This window comes from Megalops cyprinoides, chromosome 3, assembly GCF_013368585.1.
Source record: "Megalops cyprinoides isolate fMegCyp1 chromosome 3, fMegCyp1.pri, whole genome shotgun sequence".
NCBI classification, from domain to species: Eukaryota; Metazoa; Chordata; class Actinopteri; order Elopiformes; family Megalopidae; genus Megalops; species Megalops cyprinoides.
The window spans coordinates 21227836-21246615 of NC_050585.1; the positions used below are offsets into that span (position 1 = coordinate 21227836).

At 46.8% G+C, this 18780-nt stretch overlaps 1 protein-coding gene across 3 annotated transcripts in view; it reads left to right on the forward strand.

Annotated features, from left to right (window-relative positions):
- The window catches only part of LOC118774300 (disks large homolog 4), an 84049-nt gene that overhangs the window by 27237 nt on the left and 38032 nt on the right, over positions 1–18780 (forward strand). For 2 of the 3 annotated variants that reach the window (XM_036523545.1, XM_036523544.1), the window contains exons 2-3: positions 10731–10892; positions 14729–14785. In XM_036523545.1, the coding sequence (XP_036379438.1) occupies positions 10731–10892; positions 14729–14785 (219 nt within the window). Of the gene's footprint in view, positions 1–1431; positions 1549–10730; positions 10893–14728; positions 14786–18780 lie in introns of those variants that run through there. The other variant, XM_036523543.1, reaches the window with a different exon arrangement.

Below are 18780 nucleotides of genomic sequence, written 5' to 3' on the forward strand. Positions count from 1 at the left end.
TTAGAATGTGACTGCAGCCACCAGTGGGTTCCCTCCTCTCCATTCTTAAAACAGAGCATGCGGTGTTATAACAGCGCATGCATCGCGGCAATGCAATGCACAGTGAAGGTACGCTGAAAGCACTTCCTGTATGGAGCATGTGCAGTGCGTAATGCACTTGCCAGTCCTCTGTGCGGAACGCTTGGAGTGTGTTTGCTGCAATTTTAGGTTTGGCTGAACCACAAACCTCACTTTGCTTGCAGTCAAACCTCAGTTTTTGACATGGTAAGCAATTGTTGCCATTGTTTCATTATAAACTGCGTCATGACCCCTGCCTTCATCCCGACCACGCCCACCACAACAAGCCTCACTTCAAACACGCACATGACCACAACCACAACCACAACCTCCTCTCGTTTTGCTGTAAGGACGATGTGAAGTCGGCTTTTAACGTAAGAGCTGTAACTTAAGTCTTGACATTTTAATACAAACTTAAAAACCGTGTCAAGAGTTTTGGATGTTTTGGTCATAGTATTTTATGATGTGTTAAAAGTTTAGAAAAAGCACGCCAGTGGTTTGAAAAAAAGCGCACCAGCAGTAGAAAAAAAATGTAATTGAATTCTGCGGTTCTGTACCATGGACAGCAGCCATCGGCTACCCTTTGGAGGCGACCGGCAGGGGACGCTGTCTACCTAACATTCGTAATCAGCATGGACTCTTTTCATAAGCGGTCAGCTGCAACAAACAAAAAATCCAATTTATTTGCCGAGCAATTAGTTGAGCGTGTTTGGAAGAGGAAGGCTTTTGCCGGTGAAAGAGAAATCGATTGACATAGGCCTAGTTCTTCGAGAAAACAAGGAGAGAACGAAGCGTTGGGGGAATTAGGAGATGTGAGCTCAGGGTAAACGACCTTCATTTACACAGGCACGCACACACACATACACACACACTTATTCCCCTCTTCCTTCATCTGTTTCAGCTATACCGTTAACTAAAATTGCGCGGAAACTCTAGTCTTTACGGTCAATAAAAGCCCTTGCTTCTTTATTCTATTGGTTCAGTTTCTGCCACTCCGAGACAAGAGAAAGGGAGCCACAGAGAGAGAGAGAGAGAGAGAGAGAGAGAGAGAGACAGAGAGAGGGGGGGAGGGATGGTGTGTGTAGTTATGGAGAGATATAAACTACAGAGGGGTAGAAACAAACATTTTAATGAAATTACGCACAAAATCCTTGAACCGTAAATGTTTGTTCAAGTAACTGTAATAATAATTACGTTGTAATTAAGGAGAAAAGAACTTGAACTAAAAGATCACGGGATACATTCTAGCTAAGTGCCGCTGGAATCGACCCGCGTCCCTCAATACAAAGCAGGGTCTTTTTGCTCTCTGCTGAAGTCACCCTCACTCCGTCTCCAGCTTCGAAGCGCTGGTGGCGGGCAGTTATCCTCGGGTCTATGGGTATCGAGATGATGGCTCCGCCGGTGAAGACTCTGAAGTGCTTCTCGCCGGTGATGTGTCAGTGTAAGGTCGTCTGTAGTAACCGGAGCCTCTCGCTGATGTTCGGTTGCAAGGTAAGACGAGACACTAGTGATTGCGACTTCTCTTTCCCACGTTCTGATGCTGAATGTTTGCGAGAGCACATTCGCCATGTAAAAGGCTCAACGGGAGAGCGACATATATAGAGCAATACCGCTGCTGAGGATTTAGGCTACCGATGCACGCCGGGCGCGCGAGAGAGGGAGCGCGTGAGACACCGTGGGTGACTGAAAGGAGCGATGAATGGAGTGAGTGAGAGCGCGTGGAAGCATGAGTGAAATACTAACGAGGCTGTCGGGAGATTGCAATGCTGTGTACACGTGCAAGTGAAATTAATTTCGTTTTCTTAATGTGCCACCCATTTGCTGACTTTGCGCTTTGCCGATTGCGTTGCGGGTGGGGGGTACCCTGTCCACTGCAGCTGGAATTATTATTCTTTTACCTATGCCATCTGCCTCGCTGACTGAGCACCGATTTATTTTTTAACGGAATACTGCTTCTCCGAATTCTCCCCGGACGTTTGGTTTCATTTCCTAAATGAATTTCATTAATTCGTTAACGCCTTTCGATTTAGTGGGGACGCGCGCCCAATGACTCGCCGAGGCCAGTGGAGCTTGCGCGGCCGTCTTAGCTGCTGCCACTATAGGACACAGAGGCGGGGCCGCGGGGGAACGAACCCAGAATGCGAGATATTTAAAACCACGCTAGGGTTCAGCTCAAACGAACTTACCACTTCAGCTTTTTGTTGAAATAGATGAAGAGTTCAACCCAGCAGAATGTTTTCTTTTTGTCATGTTACATTTTTTAGTTTTTTTTTGTTTGTTTGTGATTTGAATTGGTACATAGAGATATCAAAATTGTTTATGTTGATAGTTAAACGAATATTGCCCATCATTCCCAAGATCTGACAAGTTAGATCGAGCTCCAGATTGATTAATTGACAGTCTTTGTCAGTATAAATGAAGGATTCAATGGCCTTGAAAAAATAAGTGGAGAAACCCAGAAGGGGACGACTCTTAAAGACAAACTCCTTAGAAGAGTTTATTGGGGCTGGAAAGTTTGAGGTTTATGCGCTGCTGTACGTGTGTAAGAGAGAGAGAGAGACAGAGAGAGAAAGACAGAGAGTGCGTGATCACTTCTTGATGAAATTGATGCTGATGTGTTTGAGTATGTTGCCCTCTGTGGTATGAATAAGCACAGAGAAAGAAAAAGCACACAAACTGGAACAAACTCAGACACTGATGTCAAATGTCAGATACTGAAATATGCTGTTCCTCAGTTTTCAGACGGTAGTCCTCCAACTGTAGAACCTCTTCTACTGTTCTAGTAATTACTGTAAGATCACGTGACACTGCAAAATCCTCTCATAGTTTTCTGTTCTGCTTCAGGACTGCTGTCTAACCCTCATACAAAGCCCAGAATTCTTTTCTTCACCTTCTTCTTCACTGAAAATCACATTGCTGTCACTTTGCTTTCAAAACCTGCGTTTGATCACTTCAGTGAATAAATACAGACTCCAAACACACAATTAAGTTGTATATATAGCCCCATAGTCTTCACAGTCTATTAGTATGTTAGGTTTGTGCTAGCAAAGCTAGTGAGTTTACCAGCTTTATAGTGCAGACAGCTGCAAGGTTAGGTGGACTACTCTCAGTTTCAAACATAATTTGAAGTCACATTCATATTTCAATAGGAAATAAATGGGCACATGTGCATGCTTTGAAGGCTCAAAAGGAGATGACATAAGGACCTGTGACTTTGAGCTGAAAACGATGTGCCCATGTGTTGGGGGCGGGGCTAGGTGTTGATGTCAGAGTACCGTGTGCATGCGGAAGGAAAAGGAGGTTTGTCTGCTGTGAAAGTGTTGTTGCTCTTCCGTGTCCATGCATACCAACCTGCAAGGTGTGGCTCAGTTGGCAAATCACTGGCCGAGGTCCACAGCCTGTGCCTGAACCCAGCTGTAGCGTTTGCCAGGATCCCGCAGAGGTGAAAGAAATGGGCTCCGTTCTGCTGGGGGTAGAAGTGGGTAAGTGAGCCAGAGCTCCCCCACCCCACTGCCCCCAGGCACCCTGCTATTCGCCAGGAACGTAAGAGCTGCATGTGTGATGTCAATGGAGTAGCGCCTGTCCTCCAATGAGCTGTGTGTGTGCATCAGATTCTTCTCACTTCAGCGTTCTTGCATGAGTGCAAATGACACCGTGGTAAGGCAGACCTAATGATGATTCCAGAAGCAGGGTTGCGTAGAGCTAACACACTCGTTAGCTCTACCTGCTAGTTTGTACCTTGCCTGGCCAACCATTGACACCTGGTCATGCAGTGCTTCTAATATTGTTGACTCCGTATGGTTTTTTGCTTGTGTTGTACTGTACCTCACTTGTAAGCAGCTTTGGATAAAAGCGCCTGCCAAATGAATAAATGTAAATATGATAATGTAAAAAAGGGAAAAAAACATTAAAAATGTAAGGTAAGGAGCAGAGTATTAAATTCTACTGTACATTTAATGTGAGGTTCTCCTTCAGCTTCAAATTTTCCTTTAACTGCTCTTCTTCAAGTTCTCCTTTAACTTCTGTCATAAGCCCCAGGCTCATGTCCGGGCTGAGGGTTATACCTGATTGCTGTAGAGAGCAGGGCAAGGATTGGGATAACAGCACAGCCGTGTTGAGAGGGGGCGGAGTTTCGGGTTTGACTCCATCGCCATGTTCGCTGCTGCAGTGAGGTTTGGGACCACTCGGCGAATGCTGACCTTCTCTGGGTAACTGTGAGCAGGACAACGGTCAGCAGCTGCTGAACATTCTGGGGGTGCATTGTGCTTTTGGGGCCACGTCTGATCCAACCGCCCAGCCTTACACAAAGATAAGAGTGTGGCTGGTTGCTGGGAGCTGTAACATAAGGTAGCATTTAGGAATGGGGGCCTCACCTGCTTCAGGAAGAGGTCACTTTATTTCAAAGGCCTGCTTATGCCATTAAGGAACAGATTATAAATATGTTACTAGTTTAACTAAGACTGTTTTTTAGAAATGGTTAATAAATCCAAAGTCGGCACAAAGTAAAAGGAAACTAAGATTGAGGTTTTGGGTATTGTTATGCCCTTCTGGAGAAATGCCTGTGTTGTATCTGTCTGGTCCTACCTTACTGAAAGGAGGTTAGACTACAATGGCTTCAACAAAATTCAAATTTAAATTCAAATTCAAATGTGCTTTATTGACACAACCCTGAAAAGTGTCTCTCAGGTTTGAAGTGACCAGGCCCTCATGTCAATCAAGCAATGCCCAACAATGTCCATGTGTGTCCAATAATGTAACATAGCGGTTACATTAATCAACCAAATTATTATTAACAGGTGTTAATGCTAATAACATCAATTCAATGTTTTGCCAGGTTGCAATGTGCTTTTATGAATAAAAAGTAAAGTACACAGTACTCTTTCCTCATAAATGACTCACAATTGTCCATTGACCATCAGTTCACACCATACAGCATTACATTGCCCTGTTTAACAGTGGCTGTCCTAAAAGCAATGTGTATGGGGTGAGTGATGTTTGTTTTCAGGCAGGTTCTGCAACAAATGATTGATATGTTTTAATAATGATTAATTGGCCAGTACATTGGATGGAGACGTGTAGGTCTGGGGCTTTGCTGAGGCTAATAAATTTGATTACACTTCCTCAGGAGCACTGCAGCAGGCCGGTTCACTGAGTCCTCACTGGAGGAGCAGGACACAGAAACCTGAAACCAGGAACCCATCTGTCACTCACTGACAGTCAACCAATCGGGTGGTTAATAATACATACAAGGACTGTGGGGTGGGATATTGTTGTGTGGAGTTCTGAGGAGCTCCAGTCAGTGGCTGTGATTGTGAGGTTACTGCTCCTCAGACAGCGGTGTGACTGGACTCAGGTCAGCGCCCCTCAGACAGCCATCTGTCTGGTCCCAGGTCACTGCTCCTCAGACAGCAGTCTGACTGTACTCAGGTCAGTGCCCTTCAGACAGCCATATGACTGGACTCAGGTCAGTGCACCTCAGACAGCCGTCTACCTGGACTCAGATCACTGTTCCTCAGACAGCAGCCTGACTGGACTCAGGTCAGTGCCCCTCAGACAGAGGGAGTCTGGTTAATTTTCCTGCATGATGCATCACCAGAGGATCTTACTCAGGGCAGCTAATATTTCCTCTCTTTCTTTCCTGTACAGCTAGATGTTGTTGTACTCACTGGAGCAATTCAGGTGACGTACCTTTTCTCATGGATGTGGTATGACTGCTGTGCCCTGACGGGGATTCAAACAGACAACCTCCTGGTGTTATAAGTCCAGAGCCCTGAGCAGATTGCAATAGCTGTGGCCCAGTTGCACAGCAGTGTGAGTCCCGCAGGTGCGCAGCTCCTGTAAATAAGCTCCCGCCGTTACAGTGATGTTCTCTGCTCTCCGGAGGGATGCCGGGGGACAGCTGACTGACGTCACGCTCGGGGGACAGGGGGGCGTTTAGCGGGTAAAATCGGAGCCGGATCAGCCCCGCTGTCTCTGTTTCAGATTCATGTTCAATCTTTCTCAGACCAGACTGGTGACAGCTCTCATCTGGGGCGATGTCACTCACTCCCGCGTGTGCTGTCAGTGTGGTCGGGGAGATAGCTGCACTGGCTGGAAAGCATGCTTTTGACGACTGCGTGGGTTTGTAATTAGAGATTAACGTTACGCGTGAGGGCCCTGTGTTTGGGTGTGTGGCTGTCAAAATGATTACAGAGGCAAAGCAAACCCTACTCAACACACACACACACACACACACACACACACACACACACACACACACACATATTCAGGCATGCGAACACACACACACATACTCAGGCATGTGAACACACAAATTCACTTATTCACTCATACATACACACACACGTACACACACACACACACACGTATATGAATACACATGTACATGCATATACATATGCATACATAAGTACAACCATACACATGCATACAAACACACAAACACACAAACATACATACACACACACACACACACACACACAGTCTAACCAAATTGGACTGGTTCCAATGGGACCATCACTAATGTTCCAGAGGCAGAATAAGTCATCTCTGATCAGATCTGATTCTGATCAAAACCATCTGAGCTCCACATACAGAGCATGCTTTCCAGATTGACTGGCTGACAGAGTGTTATCTCTAGCTGCCCATATTTATAAGTCCTCAGTTTTGGGTCTTTATATCACAGGCGTTCGATGCAAACAGCCTTAGATATTACTAAACAGTGCCATTCAAGTATCCAGTTGGCTCATTCAGATTGGAGCACTGGACTCTGTGAACAGCCAACAGGGAAAGGAAGTGGTATTTCTATAGTCACAGAAGGGACCAGCTGAGGTTTGTACAGGGATTATTTGAAAATTCTCCTCCTGGATCTTTGTTTGGAACTTCAGTGTGTTATCGACTGCATGGATATTCATGCAGTCAGAATAGGGCAAGGAGTGAAGGTCAGAGGTCACCAATAATGGGTTATGCAGTGAGGCATTCCTCGGTGTGAGAGCTTCTGTTTAGCCAGAGTGGAAATGCTTAACCCGCTGACCCAGTCATGCTCCCCTGTTAATGAGATTGTTTTAGGTGAATTGTGCATGTTGTTTTTTAAATCCCGTTCTGGAGATGCTTTATATTAATGGAAGGGGAGGCATCTCAGTGTATTACTACCAAACACTTGCTCTTGCTGGCCGCTGGACATAGCGGTGCATGGCATTTCACCAGCACTGCATACAGAAGCTGTACAAATGGCTGTCAGATGTGAGAAGCATGCTGGTCACTCCTGGACGTTTGGGGGCGTGGGCGAGCCCTGCTTCCTGTGGCCCCAGTATGTGGATGCAGTGAGGGTGTGCTGCAGGATGGGGCTGAGCTCCGCCCTCATGCTGCACGAGAGATCTGTCTCTCTCTCGCTCTGCTCCGGTGTGCTTGCCGTAGCTGCAGCCCTATCGCCAGTGAGCCACCCCAGGCTGTGCCCATAGCGGCGGGAACCAGCTCTTATCTTAAAGGAATGACATTTGATGGGATCAGGCCTCCGTGTAGGTTTATGGGCAGCGATGCTGTAGTAATACCAGAGAGTGTGTGTGTGTGTGTGTGTGTGTGTACATGTTCATATATGCACATGCGTGTCCTTGATCATGTGGATGTGTGTGTATATGTGTAGATGCATGTATGTGTATGTATGTGTGTGTGTGTGTACGTGAGAGAGTTTGTGTTTGTGCATATGTGTATGTGCATGTGAGCGTGAGAGAGACACAGAGAGAGAGGGAAAGAGTTTGTGTGTGTGTGTGTGTGTGTGTGTGTGTGTGTGTGTGTGTGTGTGTGTGAGGGAGAGCAGGTTGAGGTGTGTTTGAATGTGCGTGCACGCCTCTGCACCCATGTATGCGGGTGATATTGTCCCCAGCTCTGTAATGGACAGTCTGTCATTCTCCTAATCTGTTAAACCCTGTCCTGGACTCACCAACAGCAGCTGCAAAAGCCAGAGAATTAACATCTCTCTCTCTCTCTCTCTGTCTCTCTCTCTCTCCTTCTTACTCTTGCTCTTTTATGGGCATTACCCTTTACTTGTATTGTTGCCTAAATACCTACTTACAAATGTCAGTACTCATTCCCTCCCCTTATAAACCCATCCCCCTATCCCCCGGCATCCTCCGATCTCCCCTTCCCCCACTTCCAGCTCTCCCTCTCGCTCAATCGTTTTTTTTTTTTTCCCAAAAGTTCAAAAGATTTACAGGGCTATTAAGGGGGATTATCTGTTTCCAGGAAAATGTTTAAACACTGCTAAAATCATCATTATAGTAATATAGTAACACAGCAGCAACATTACTACATTTGTAGTAACTGAATAACACCAAGCACTCTCCTACACACATCCCCAATACATCACACACACCCACACATACGTTCTGTGGAATCGTGTCTCTATTTCAGTCGTTCCAGGTGTTTCTGTCACCTGCTGTTGTCTCTGCTGTCCTCTCTTCCAGACCTTCATTTCCCTCTCTTTCATTTCCTCGTTCTCCCGCTCCACATCTATTTCTGTCTGAGGTTCTCTCCCCTTTCTCGCTCCCTCTCTGGCCTGCCTTTCAACTTGCCCCCTCCTTTTCTTTATCTCTTCATCTCAGAATGGTGTTTCTCTCTCTCTTTTTCACTCTCTCTCATTCGGTTTCAATTGACTTTATTTGCATGACAGGTATGCATTCACAATAGAACGTATACAACAGAATATGCTGAAATAGAAAAGTGTATATTGTAATAAGCATATAACAATAACAATGAATAAAACGGGTGCTGATTTCACGTCTGTGTTACTCATTGTCCCCCAGATTGTGGTAAGTGGTAACATATTGTGCTGCCAGTGCCACATGCTCCCTCCCCTCTCCCAAGAGGAAGAGCATCCCTCTCTCTTCCCCTCTCTAATAACCCTCTTTCTGTCTCCCCCACTCATTCTTTCTCTCACCCTCCCTCCCCCTTTGTTTGTAGTTTTGCTGTCTCAGTGTAATGTGATATTGCAGGCATGCTGTTCCTCCCTCCCTCCCTCTCCCCCTCTTCCCCTCACTTCCTTCATCTCTCCCTCCTGCCCTTTCTCTCTCCCCTCTCCTTCTCTCTCTCCTCCTCTTTCCATCTCTCTCTCTCTGCCCCCCCCTCTCTGTACTGCAGTTCTTGCTCTCCTGCCTGTGTTCTCTATCTCCTGTCTCAGTGGTAGGTACAGCACTCCTGTTCCGCGCTAGCTTGCAGTCCGTTTCTGCTTTTCCCAGCGGCGGCGGCGGGCGCCCATTCAAACCCCGCTCATGGGCCAGCTCGGTAGGGGAGCAGAGCATCGGTAATGCCGCTGTCTGCCTGACAGCAGAGCATCAGCTCAGTGAGAAATGTGAAACCCTCCCATGGCCGGGTGTGGGGGATTAGCAGATCTGCGTTGCACAGCTGTGCTGCGGATGCTGAGAGGCCAGTTCACTCAAGGTCAGGGTGTGTGTTACCCCTCCAACATCAGACGGTTGTGGGTTCAGAACCTAACCCTCCACCCCGGCATGGTCATGCTATGTTGTTGACACTGGCCCACCTCTCCAGCAATTACTGGAAGGCTGTGTTCGGTTAATGCCTCTAGACTGTCCGCCTATGAGTTAGTGTGTGTTTGTGTGTGTATGTGTGTGTGTGTGTGTGTGAGATAGTGTTTGCATGTGAATCTTTCATGTGTATGTCAGTGTGTGTGTATGTGTATTATATATCTGTATTTATGTGTATGTGACTCTGTATGTGTATGGGAATTTGTGCATATGTCTGTGTATATGTAAGTGTGTGCATGTGAGTGCACACACTTACATATATGTGACTGTGTGCGTATGTCTGTATGTGTATGTAGAGCAAGCGCACAGAGTGGCAGGCCTGTACTGGATTTGGCAGACATGCTTATAGAACATTTTTAGTCCCGGTGTCACATCCATATTTCCAGGAAAGGTGCCAAAATGATGAGACTGAGAGGATCTTGTGTTGGAGGAAGTTGTGCAATCTGGTGAATGATGGGAACAGTGGTGGCTTTGAAGAGATTTCAGATTCCCCTGGGAGCGCAGAGACTCCGAAATGCATGCCATGTGTGTGTCACTTCCACTGGAACGTATGCACATGCATCCATCCTGAACACACACATATACCACGCACAACACACACACACGCACAACACACACACACACACACACACACACACACACGCATGCACACACACACGCACACACACACGCACACACACACACACACACACGCACACACACACACACGCACAACACACACACACACACAACACACACACGCACAACACACACACACACACCTCCACCACCCCCGTCTCCTTCTCTCTAGCGGCAGCCAGCTCTCGTGGTGACGTGCGGAACGCGTTCTGAGAGAGGTGCACTGTGAACTCCCTCCCATGTCTCTCTTCAAACAGAAATCAAATGGCTGGTATTTTTATCAGATCATGACATGACGCGCAGCAGCAAAATGACTCCGTGACTACTCTGTTATGCAACAAACGTTTGCAAGAGTGTTTCATCATTTACTTTGTGCTCCAGTCTTAAACGACAAGGATAAATCCGTGCACCCAACACAGAGATGCAGGAACATTGTGCAGGCACACTGGTACAGAGATGCTGCGTAGAGGCACATAGATGCTGCACAGAGACTGACACCCCCTTCTCTCTCTGCAGAAATACAGGTACCAAGATGAGGAGACCCCCCCCTTGGAACACAGTCCCGCCCACCTGACCCACGGGAAGAGCGCCGAGCTGCTGCACATGAGCGACAAGAACCTGGCTGCTATGGATACGGTTCACGGATACACGCCCCACACACACCTGTCGCCCATCAAGGTAAATGCTAGCACAGGGCCCATCGGAGCAGCGGGGACGCACAGATACTCACAGAAACACACTGTTACCATAATGGCCCAAATGTAAGGTGGTTTTAAAGGGTGAAAAAATGCAGTTCACCCTATATTCGAATGCAGATTAGAGTTGCTAACGCTAAGTGTGGAATGATGGCATTGCAGGCCACAGCCAAGGCAGCAGATAGAGAAGCATTCTGCAGTGAGAGTGTGTGGCTAGCACAGCAGTACATAAAAGGGGGGGGGGGGGGGGTGAGCCCGCTTGCAGTGACTGTGTGGAGTGAGGTAGATCAAAGGCTGGGTAAGTGTCCAGGAACCGAGAACAGGTTTTGATGCAGATTTTAAAGGTAGTGATGAAAGGACAGCATCAAACAACTGTCTTGCTGACCAAAAAATGTTCTGCCAATGAAAGATAATGTGGGATGATGACACTGGCAAGAGGATCACCTTTTGTATGGCAGCCTTCATGGGAGGTAATGCTACGGAACTAAGTCTGTGCTTAATCTTAAGAGACAGACTAAAGTGCTCCAGAAATGGAAGAAGGGGTATGTTTTATCTCTGTGGGAAGTACGACATTGTTCATTTTGTACCCCCCATTGATTGCTGATGATGTATCATATTGTTGGCTTGATGAAGCTCACTTATAAAGACTTATCATTACGGCCACCTTATGCTTGCGCCAATATGGTAACATACACGTACCTTGCTGAACTGCACAAAGGAAGAACCTCACCTGGGATTTTAACCTGTGGCATTATGAGTCTCAAGCCTGAGCCCTACTGCACATCCCCACCCCACACATGTTCATGGATACCTCGAGACACTGGGGTGACGATACACAGCAAAGGTACAATCCCGACACCCAGACACGCGGAACAGCGCTGACAAGCACCTGGGAAAGGTATATCAGCTGTAGGAATTTTTGGTGATTAGAGTTTCAGGGAAACCCTGCCTCACTCAGTCACTCACTCACTCACTCACTCACTCACTATATTCTTTTAAGCTCACAGCCACTCACTTACACACACTCTCTATATGTAATCACTATGTAGACTCACACAGTCACCATGCCCACTCACTCAGTTGTTCACTTGTACACTATATTCACTCAATATTCTCACTCATTCACACTACTCACTCACATTTCTTCTTGTTCACTCACCCACCCACTCACGCACTCATTCACTCACTCACATATTCAATCACTGATTCATTCACTCACACATACACTCACTCACCCCCTCCTCACTCACTCAATGTACTCACTCTACTCGCTCACTTACTCACATACTCACTGCTGTATACCAACTCAGTCACTCACTGTACTCACTCACATGTTCATTTACTCACTCACATTTTTAATCACTCTTTCATTCACTCACTCATACACTAATACACTCACTCACCCCTCTTCCTCCTCTCCCTCTCTCTCTCCCCTTCTCACTCACTCACTGTAAGAGGCAATGTCAAGTTCATGTAATGGATCCTTAGGGTCAGGAACAATTTTCAGTTTTCAGAGATGATGAATTATTGAGAGCCAGCCATACCCTACACTTCTGCTCGGAGCTTTCTGTAGGTTTGTGGAACATGCTCCTCTAAAAAGAGGTCAGCGTGCTCCTCCAATTTCAGCAGAAACAGCACAAACCACCAGAGTCCTCTAACATTGTGGATCTGGGAAGGGGCCCAGTGTTTAACTACAGCTTTTACCTTAGTTTACCTCAGAAATGCACCAGACTGTCTTACAGTAAAGAGAAGAGAGAAGAGAGAGACTTTGTTAGGCAGAGGACAACCCAGCACTCTCTCTCTCTCTCTCTCTCTCTCTCTCTCACACACACACACACACACACACACACCCCTCCTGTCTCATCAAGATATTTTCTGTACAGCTTCAGGGAAGGTTTGATATACCATTCACCAACTGCACTCTTCAAACCCCCTATTCTGTCTCTCTCTCTCTTCCCCTCTCTTTTCCTCTCTTTCCTTCTCTCTCTCTCTCTTTCTGCTCTTTCGATCTCCTTCTCTCTCTCTTTCCTTATCTCCCTCAGTTTCTGTCATTCTCTTTTTTATCGTCTGTCTTCACTGAAAACATACATTGATGTTCTCCCCTCTGTCTCTCCATTGACGAGCGTGTCTGTTTGCATATCTTTCATAGTGTGACATCATAGAAGTGTCTTTGACTCTGAGTGTAGTCTGTGGTGTCATTGAGCCAACACAGACCTTCAGAGAGGTGAGCTGTAATCGGTCTCATTGGGGAATGACATCATCCTTGAGCCCTAATATCAACACCCTTCCCCTCAATCCTAGGACCCCCCCCCCACTTCGTCAACCATAAGTAAGACCTTGTGGTGAGGGGTTGGGGAGGGTAATGGGGGTGTCGAGGTGTAATGGGGGTGACCTGGCTTTTTCTCTTTCTACAAACATCCAAAACCCCCAATTTTTTTTTCCAGAATGATCTCAGTAATCTCACACCAATCTGGGTGCAATATGAGCACTAAGAATGCTGTGACCAGGAACAGCCTAAGGGGACTTACCAGCACGCCAGCCAGCCTCACGCCACCAAAACCGGGATAGTCCCTCATGCCAAGGCCTCCAGAGCCTTCCGCTGGCCCTGGTACTCCTGCTCCCCCATGCCTTTTATGGCAGCATTTGTAGGAATCTCCATGAAGCATCTGCCAGACTATATTTACCACATTTACTCTACTTTCAGCCAGGTGACACTGCCTCTGACAGTGCCGATAAAGGACTTCTGTTATTTTTTTTCTCCCCTAACTCTTGTTTTACTGTCAGAAGAAAGGATTTGGATGGGGACTCTCCACACGGCAGGGTTTTGTCTGGAGTTGGCATTATTTTTGGAATACTGGCCTACTTTGTTGTCTATGATCTGGGAAACATCTCAGTCTAACCAAGCTGACTTGTACTCATTTGCAATCACTGAGCAGTTATTTGGCGCCCCCGTCTGTTTAGCAAGGGGAATTACAGGTCAATTTTAAGCACCAAGGACAGATGCAAAGATCAATGGATATTATAACAGGAATGTCCCTGGCCTCTTGGCTAACTGTCAGTACTTTTGGGTGTTTAAATAACACAGTGCTCTTTCATGTGTTACAAGAAGTACCAACTAAATTATTTGCAACTGTGTTTGTCTTGTGTCGAATAACCACAGAGTAAATCACAGTAATCTGTGATGCAGAGTAGCCTTTTCTGTTGATCATTGTAGTTGATCTGTGTAGTTTTTGTTTATTGTGTAATATATTTTCTCTGTTGGTCCAGACTAATCTAAGCAGAGCACAGTGGCTTGTTTTACACACCCTGTATGCCGTATTCACACTTGCATGTATACAGCCCCTGGCCCTCTGAGGAAGGTGTTATTAGACATCCATTGCCATTCCTCTAATCTGCTGTGCCCATCTTGTCCCAGCTCTCCGTTCCTTCCACAGCAATATCCACCCCATAATATCCCCCTTTGTCCACTCTCACCCCCTCCCACCCTCTCTTTCCTCAAATGCATGTCTAGTCCACAGATGTGATCCCTGGTGACCCCTGGTTTGTCAGCCTCTCAAGCCTGTCCTAACCCCTCCTCCACAGTACTCATGTCCTCTCTCGCTCTGTCTCTCTTTCCTTCTCTCCTTGTGCACTCCTCTCCTTCTTCTTCTATTCCCTCCCTCCGAGTTTTGTCCCTCCCCTCTAACCACTGTGGCCGTTCCTAGCTGCACACTCTCTCCTCCTATTGGCTGTTTCCTTTTTGAAACCCCTCCTCCCCAGCCTGTTCCTCCTCCTCCTGCCTGTGCAGTTACCCCTCGCTCCTCTTGTGTTGTCTTGCAGCCGGTGTTGCTGTCAGCTGGCCACACCCCTCTCTACACCTCTGCTGCCTCCACCCTGGTAAGAACACAGCTCCTCCGGTGGCCTGCTGTGGTACTGCACTGCTTCACCGTCAACCCTCAGTGATGTCATCACCAAATATTTTGATTTCATTGAGGGGAAATCTGTCACCATCATTACTTATACTTTCTTCAGTTTGATAGCATGGGATGTTATCATTATCTAAAACGTCCCCAGTATTAAATCCATGACTTAAATTCCAGTCTCAAGTCCATAAGTTCTACTATTTTCCTCCTAGAAAAATATTGGATATAGAGTATGTATTTATTAGCACAGTCATAACAGAGATCATTAGGTGACACTACTGCCTGCTCCTGCAGTGTGGGTCTCTGTGAATCTGGGACATGTATGATGTAAGTATGCAGCTGCCACTGAGAAACACAGAACCACTGTATCCACACATGACATCTATGGCATTCCATGATTATGATGCCACCAAAGCTGCTGAACCAGAATTCCAGGGATGGGTATTGAAGGAGACTATGGATTTCTCCTATGGATGGGTACTGAAGGAGACTATGGATTTCTCCTATGGATGGGTACTGAAGGAGACTATGGATTTCTGCTATGCTCCTCCCAGAAGACTACTTGCTTTGTGATTCTTCCTGGGATATTACCCATTCTGCATTTCTTCCTCACTGTTTATGCACTGTGCTTTTCCCCTTAGGACACTCTGCACTTTGAGTTTCTCACTGGGAAATTAAGCACTCTGTGTTTCTTCCTGGCTTTGTAAAGTTGCTTTGTTAGTTTTTCAAATTGTCAAGGAGTTTCTGTTATGGAACCCCAGGGGTTAGGCACAGAATCCAGCCTCTAGCCACTGCAGCGGATCTTTGGTTCATTTCTTCAGGCCTGCCTTGGCAAACTCTCACTGCCGTCAGTGAACTTTGCATCACAAGAGATTTCTATGCACTGCATGCAGGGTTTGGCATTTAGCTTTGGGAAAATAAGCCTTCACAAAGGGCCTCCCAGCATGGCCGGGCCCAACCTGGGCCTGCCAATTGCTACGGAGATGATGGGCTGGTTTTAACCATACAGAGAGTCTCTCGGCAGAGAGCAAACTCTTTAATTGGATTGACTTAGGCAGAGTTTAACGAACCAATTAGCAGAAATGGTTAAGCCCCCTCATCAGCCATTGTGCAGTTTTGTCTTTTGCGTCCGATTCCTCGGTGGCTTAATTAGTCTGGTTATTCAATTAGCTGAATCGATCATTCGCTGTCCACGGAGACCCCGTCCGAGTTTAATAGTTAATGCGCTGCGGTTCTCCGGAGTACGCGCGTGTTTCCAACGATCAAGTGTAAAGTTACTCCTCAAAAGTGTTTGTAATGAGTCATTAAGGGCAGAGGGAGGGGAGCCTAAGAGCCAGCGGCGGAGCCAGGCCGGCGCCCCCTAGTGGCCCGATTCGGAGATGAAAGGCAGAGTCCCAGTGAGAGCGGCTAAAGGAACAGTCTGTGTTTTCCCTCGGTGAGCGGAGCTGCCAGACAGTGTGTGGGCGGTGTGTTGCCGTTCCTCAGCAGGACGGGCTCGGTTAATTAGGCGGAGGAACCGCTAGCGCCTGCGAGAGACTCTGGCACCAGGCAGAAAGGGACAAGAGAAGGGATGTTGCAGAGGTCCCTGAGTTTACCAGGACGACTCTGAGGGGATGTTGTCTTCGCACAAACGCCACCGTGCCGATTACCATTTGTCTTGCAGTGGGAGCAGTCGCTGGAACGCAGGAAATCATGGGGATCATGCATGCCGTTAGGAGACCAGAAGGGAAACTCTGCTTCCACATGCTCCCTGCAAATCAGCAAAGAGATAAATTAGAGATAGCATCTGGTTTAAGAAAAAAGGTTCATTATAAACACCATAAATGATAGTAATAAAAAAGGTTCAATGTTAAATAGTAAAAATTTGCAACTTAGTATCACCTTGAGATACTTTGAGAAATGAACTCCACCTCAGAAAACACAACATGATAGAAGTCTTGTTACTGTTCACAGTATGAAGAGTGCATTCCCGCATACATTAATTAGCATTAATCAAGGATCAGATCACACATTTGAACAATGATATTGCTACAAAGGTTTGTCAGTCCCAGATCAGTCATGACTAATCAAGACCCCTGGAATATCCCTTCATCTCCTGGAAGGAGAAACAGTCGCTAAACAATTTCTGCAGTAATACAAAGTCACCAGTAGGTGCCAGTATTTCATTGATTAAATGCTGATAAGCTCCACTCTGAAACTGTGGATGCGTAGTTCCCTTTGAAGCACTGAGCTTTCGTGGCAGAACATTCTTCTGAGCCGTCAGAGAATTACATTTTTTCAGGTCCTTTGTAACTTCCGTACAGGTGTCTTTTCTGACTCAATAAAGATAACAGGTAACAGCCTCGCTTACACTCAAACACCTGTGTGCTGTTTCCTTCTGCACACACACACACACACACACACACACACACACACACACACACACACCTACACACACGCGCGTGCGCACACACTCACTCATATGCACACACACAGACACACACACACACACACACACACACTCACACACACACACACGCACACACACACATGCATACATATACCCACCCACACACCTACACACACATGCGCGTGCACACACTCACTCATATGCACACACACATACGCACACACACACACACACACACGCACACACACACACACACACACACACACACACACACACGCACACACACATGCATACATACATGCGTACGTGTCTGCACACACACACACACACACATACTAACATGCACACCGACTTGCGTGCGCACACAGACACTCCCATCATCTGCAGTTATTCGCTGCTATGGTGACAGCAGAATTTTGGTCTCCTTGGCAACGGCAACACTGATTTAAAAAAAGTGTTGGAGAGGCAGAGATGGGGACTGCAAAAGGCAGGGCGGTGGGGGGGGGGGATTTTGGCTGTGAGAGAAGTGAACCAAACAACAATGGGAATGGCTGTTCAAAAGACCGGTGAGGGAGAGGTAGAGAGAACACTAAGCCATGGAGTGAGGAGTGGAGAGATTGGGTCTTGAGGGAAAGAGGAGTGTCGGAGTGGGACGTGCGGCAGAAGGAGTGTGGGAGGAAAGAGTTCTCTCTCTTCTCCGCGCTGGAGCCCCTATGAAGCACATGCCTGCAGCAACCGCATGTGCGTTAAGCCGCCATCCCACACACACCCTCTCTGCAGCGGTGCTCCGCACAGACTCTCAGGGAGAGCGCCCGCCCCCCCCCAGCCCGAACACCCCTCACCCCTGCGCTCGCTGGCTGTCATCGGAGGTCAGCTCAACTCGCCACTGCAATTAACTTCCTCCCACAAGCTGCAGGGGGCGCTCCTACGCTGTTCGGCCAGCGCAGACAGCTGTGCTTCCAGGCCTTGCTGCAGAGTGGTGCACTCTCGCGTGAGGAAATGTGTTACAGATGGAGCATGCCAAAATTGCTCACACTTTACTTTCACGCGATAAGGAGAGTATGATGCCTTTTTCTAAGCTGCTAGCAAAACAGAGAGCAAGCAGGTAACAGATGTGTAGTGTGCTTGCAGTTTTAGAGTATGAAGAAAGAAAGTCTAGAAAGTATAGAAATCTTTTAAAAATACATACCCAGGAAATTCTGCTTTATACTTCACTACTAATGTCAGGGACCATGACTGATATTTCCAGTACAATTCAGCTTATTTCAGTGACTTACTTTAGCCCAAAGTGGAAACTGTGTTAACTATTTACTGCCTGCTCTATAACTATGACCTCACTGTTTCTGAAAAAGGAGACACAAGTCATTAAACCCTAACAATGTGTTCATTATGTGGCTTTTCCTGACGTGTAAATGTTACGTCCTGATGGAGTGGCTGGGTGAGCTGTCTTATCAGGGATCATTAGATTCCTGCCTTTTATAGGATTGGATAATATTACACACTGATGAAAGCTTAGGCCAGAACATCTGTGGTTTTATTCCCCTGTGCTTAAAGCAAGTAATAAATAAATAATTGCAAAT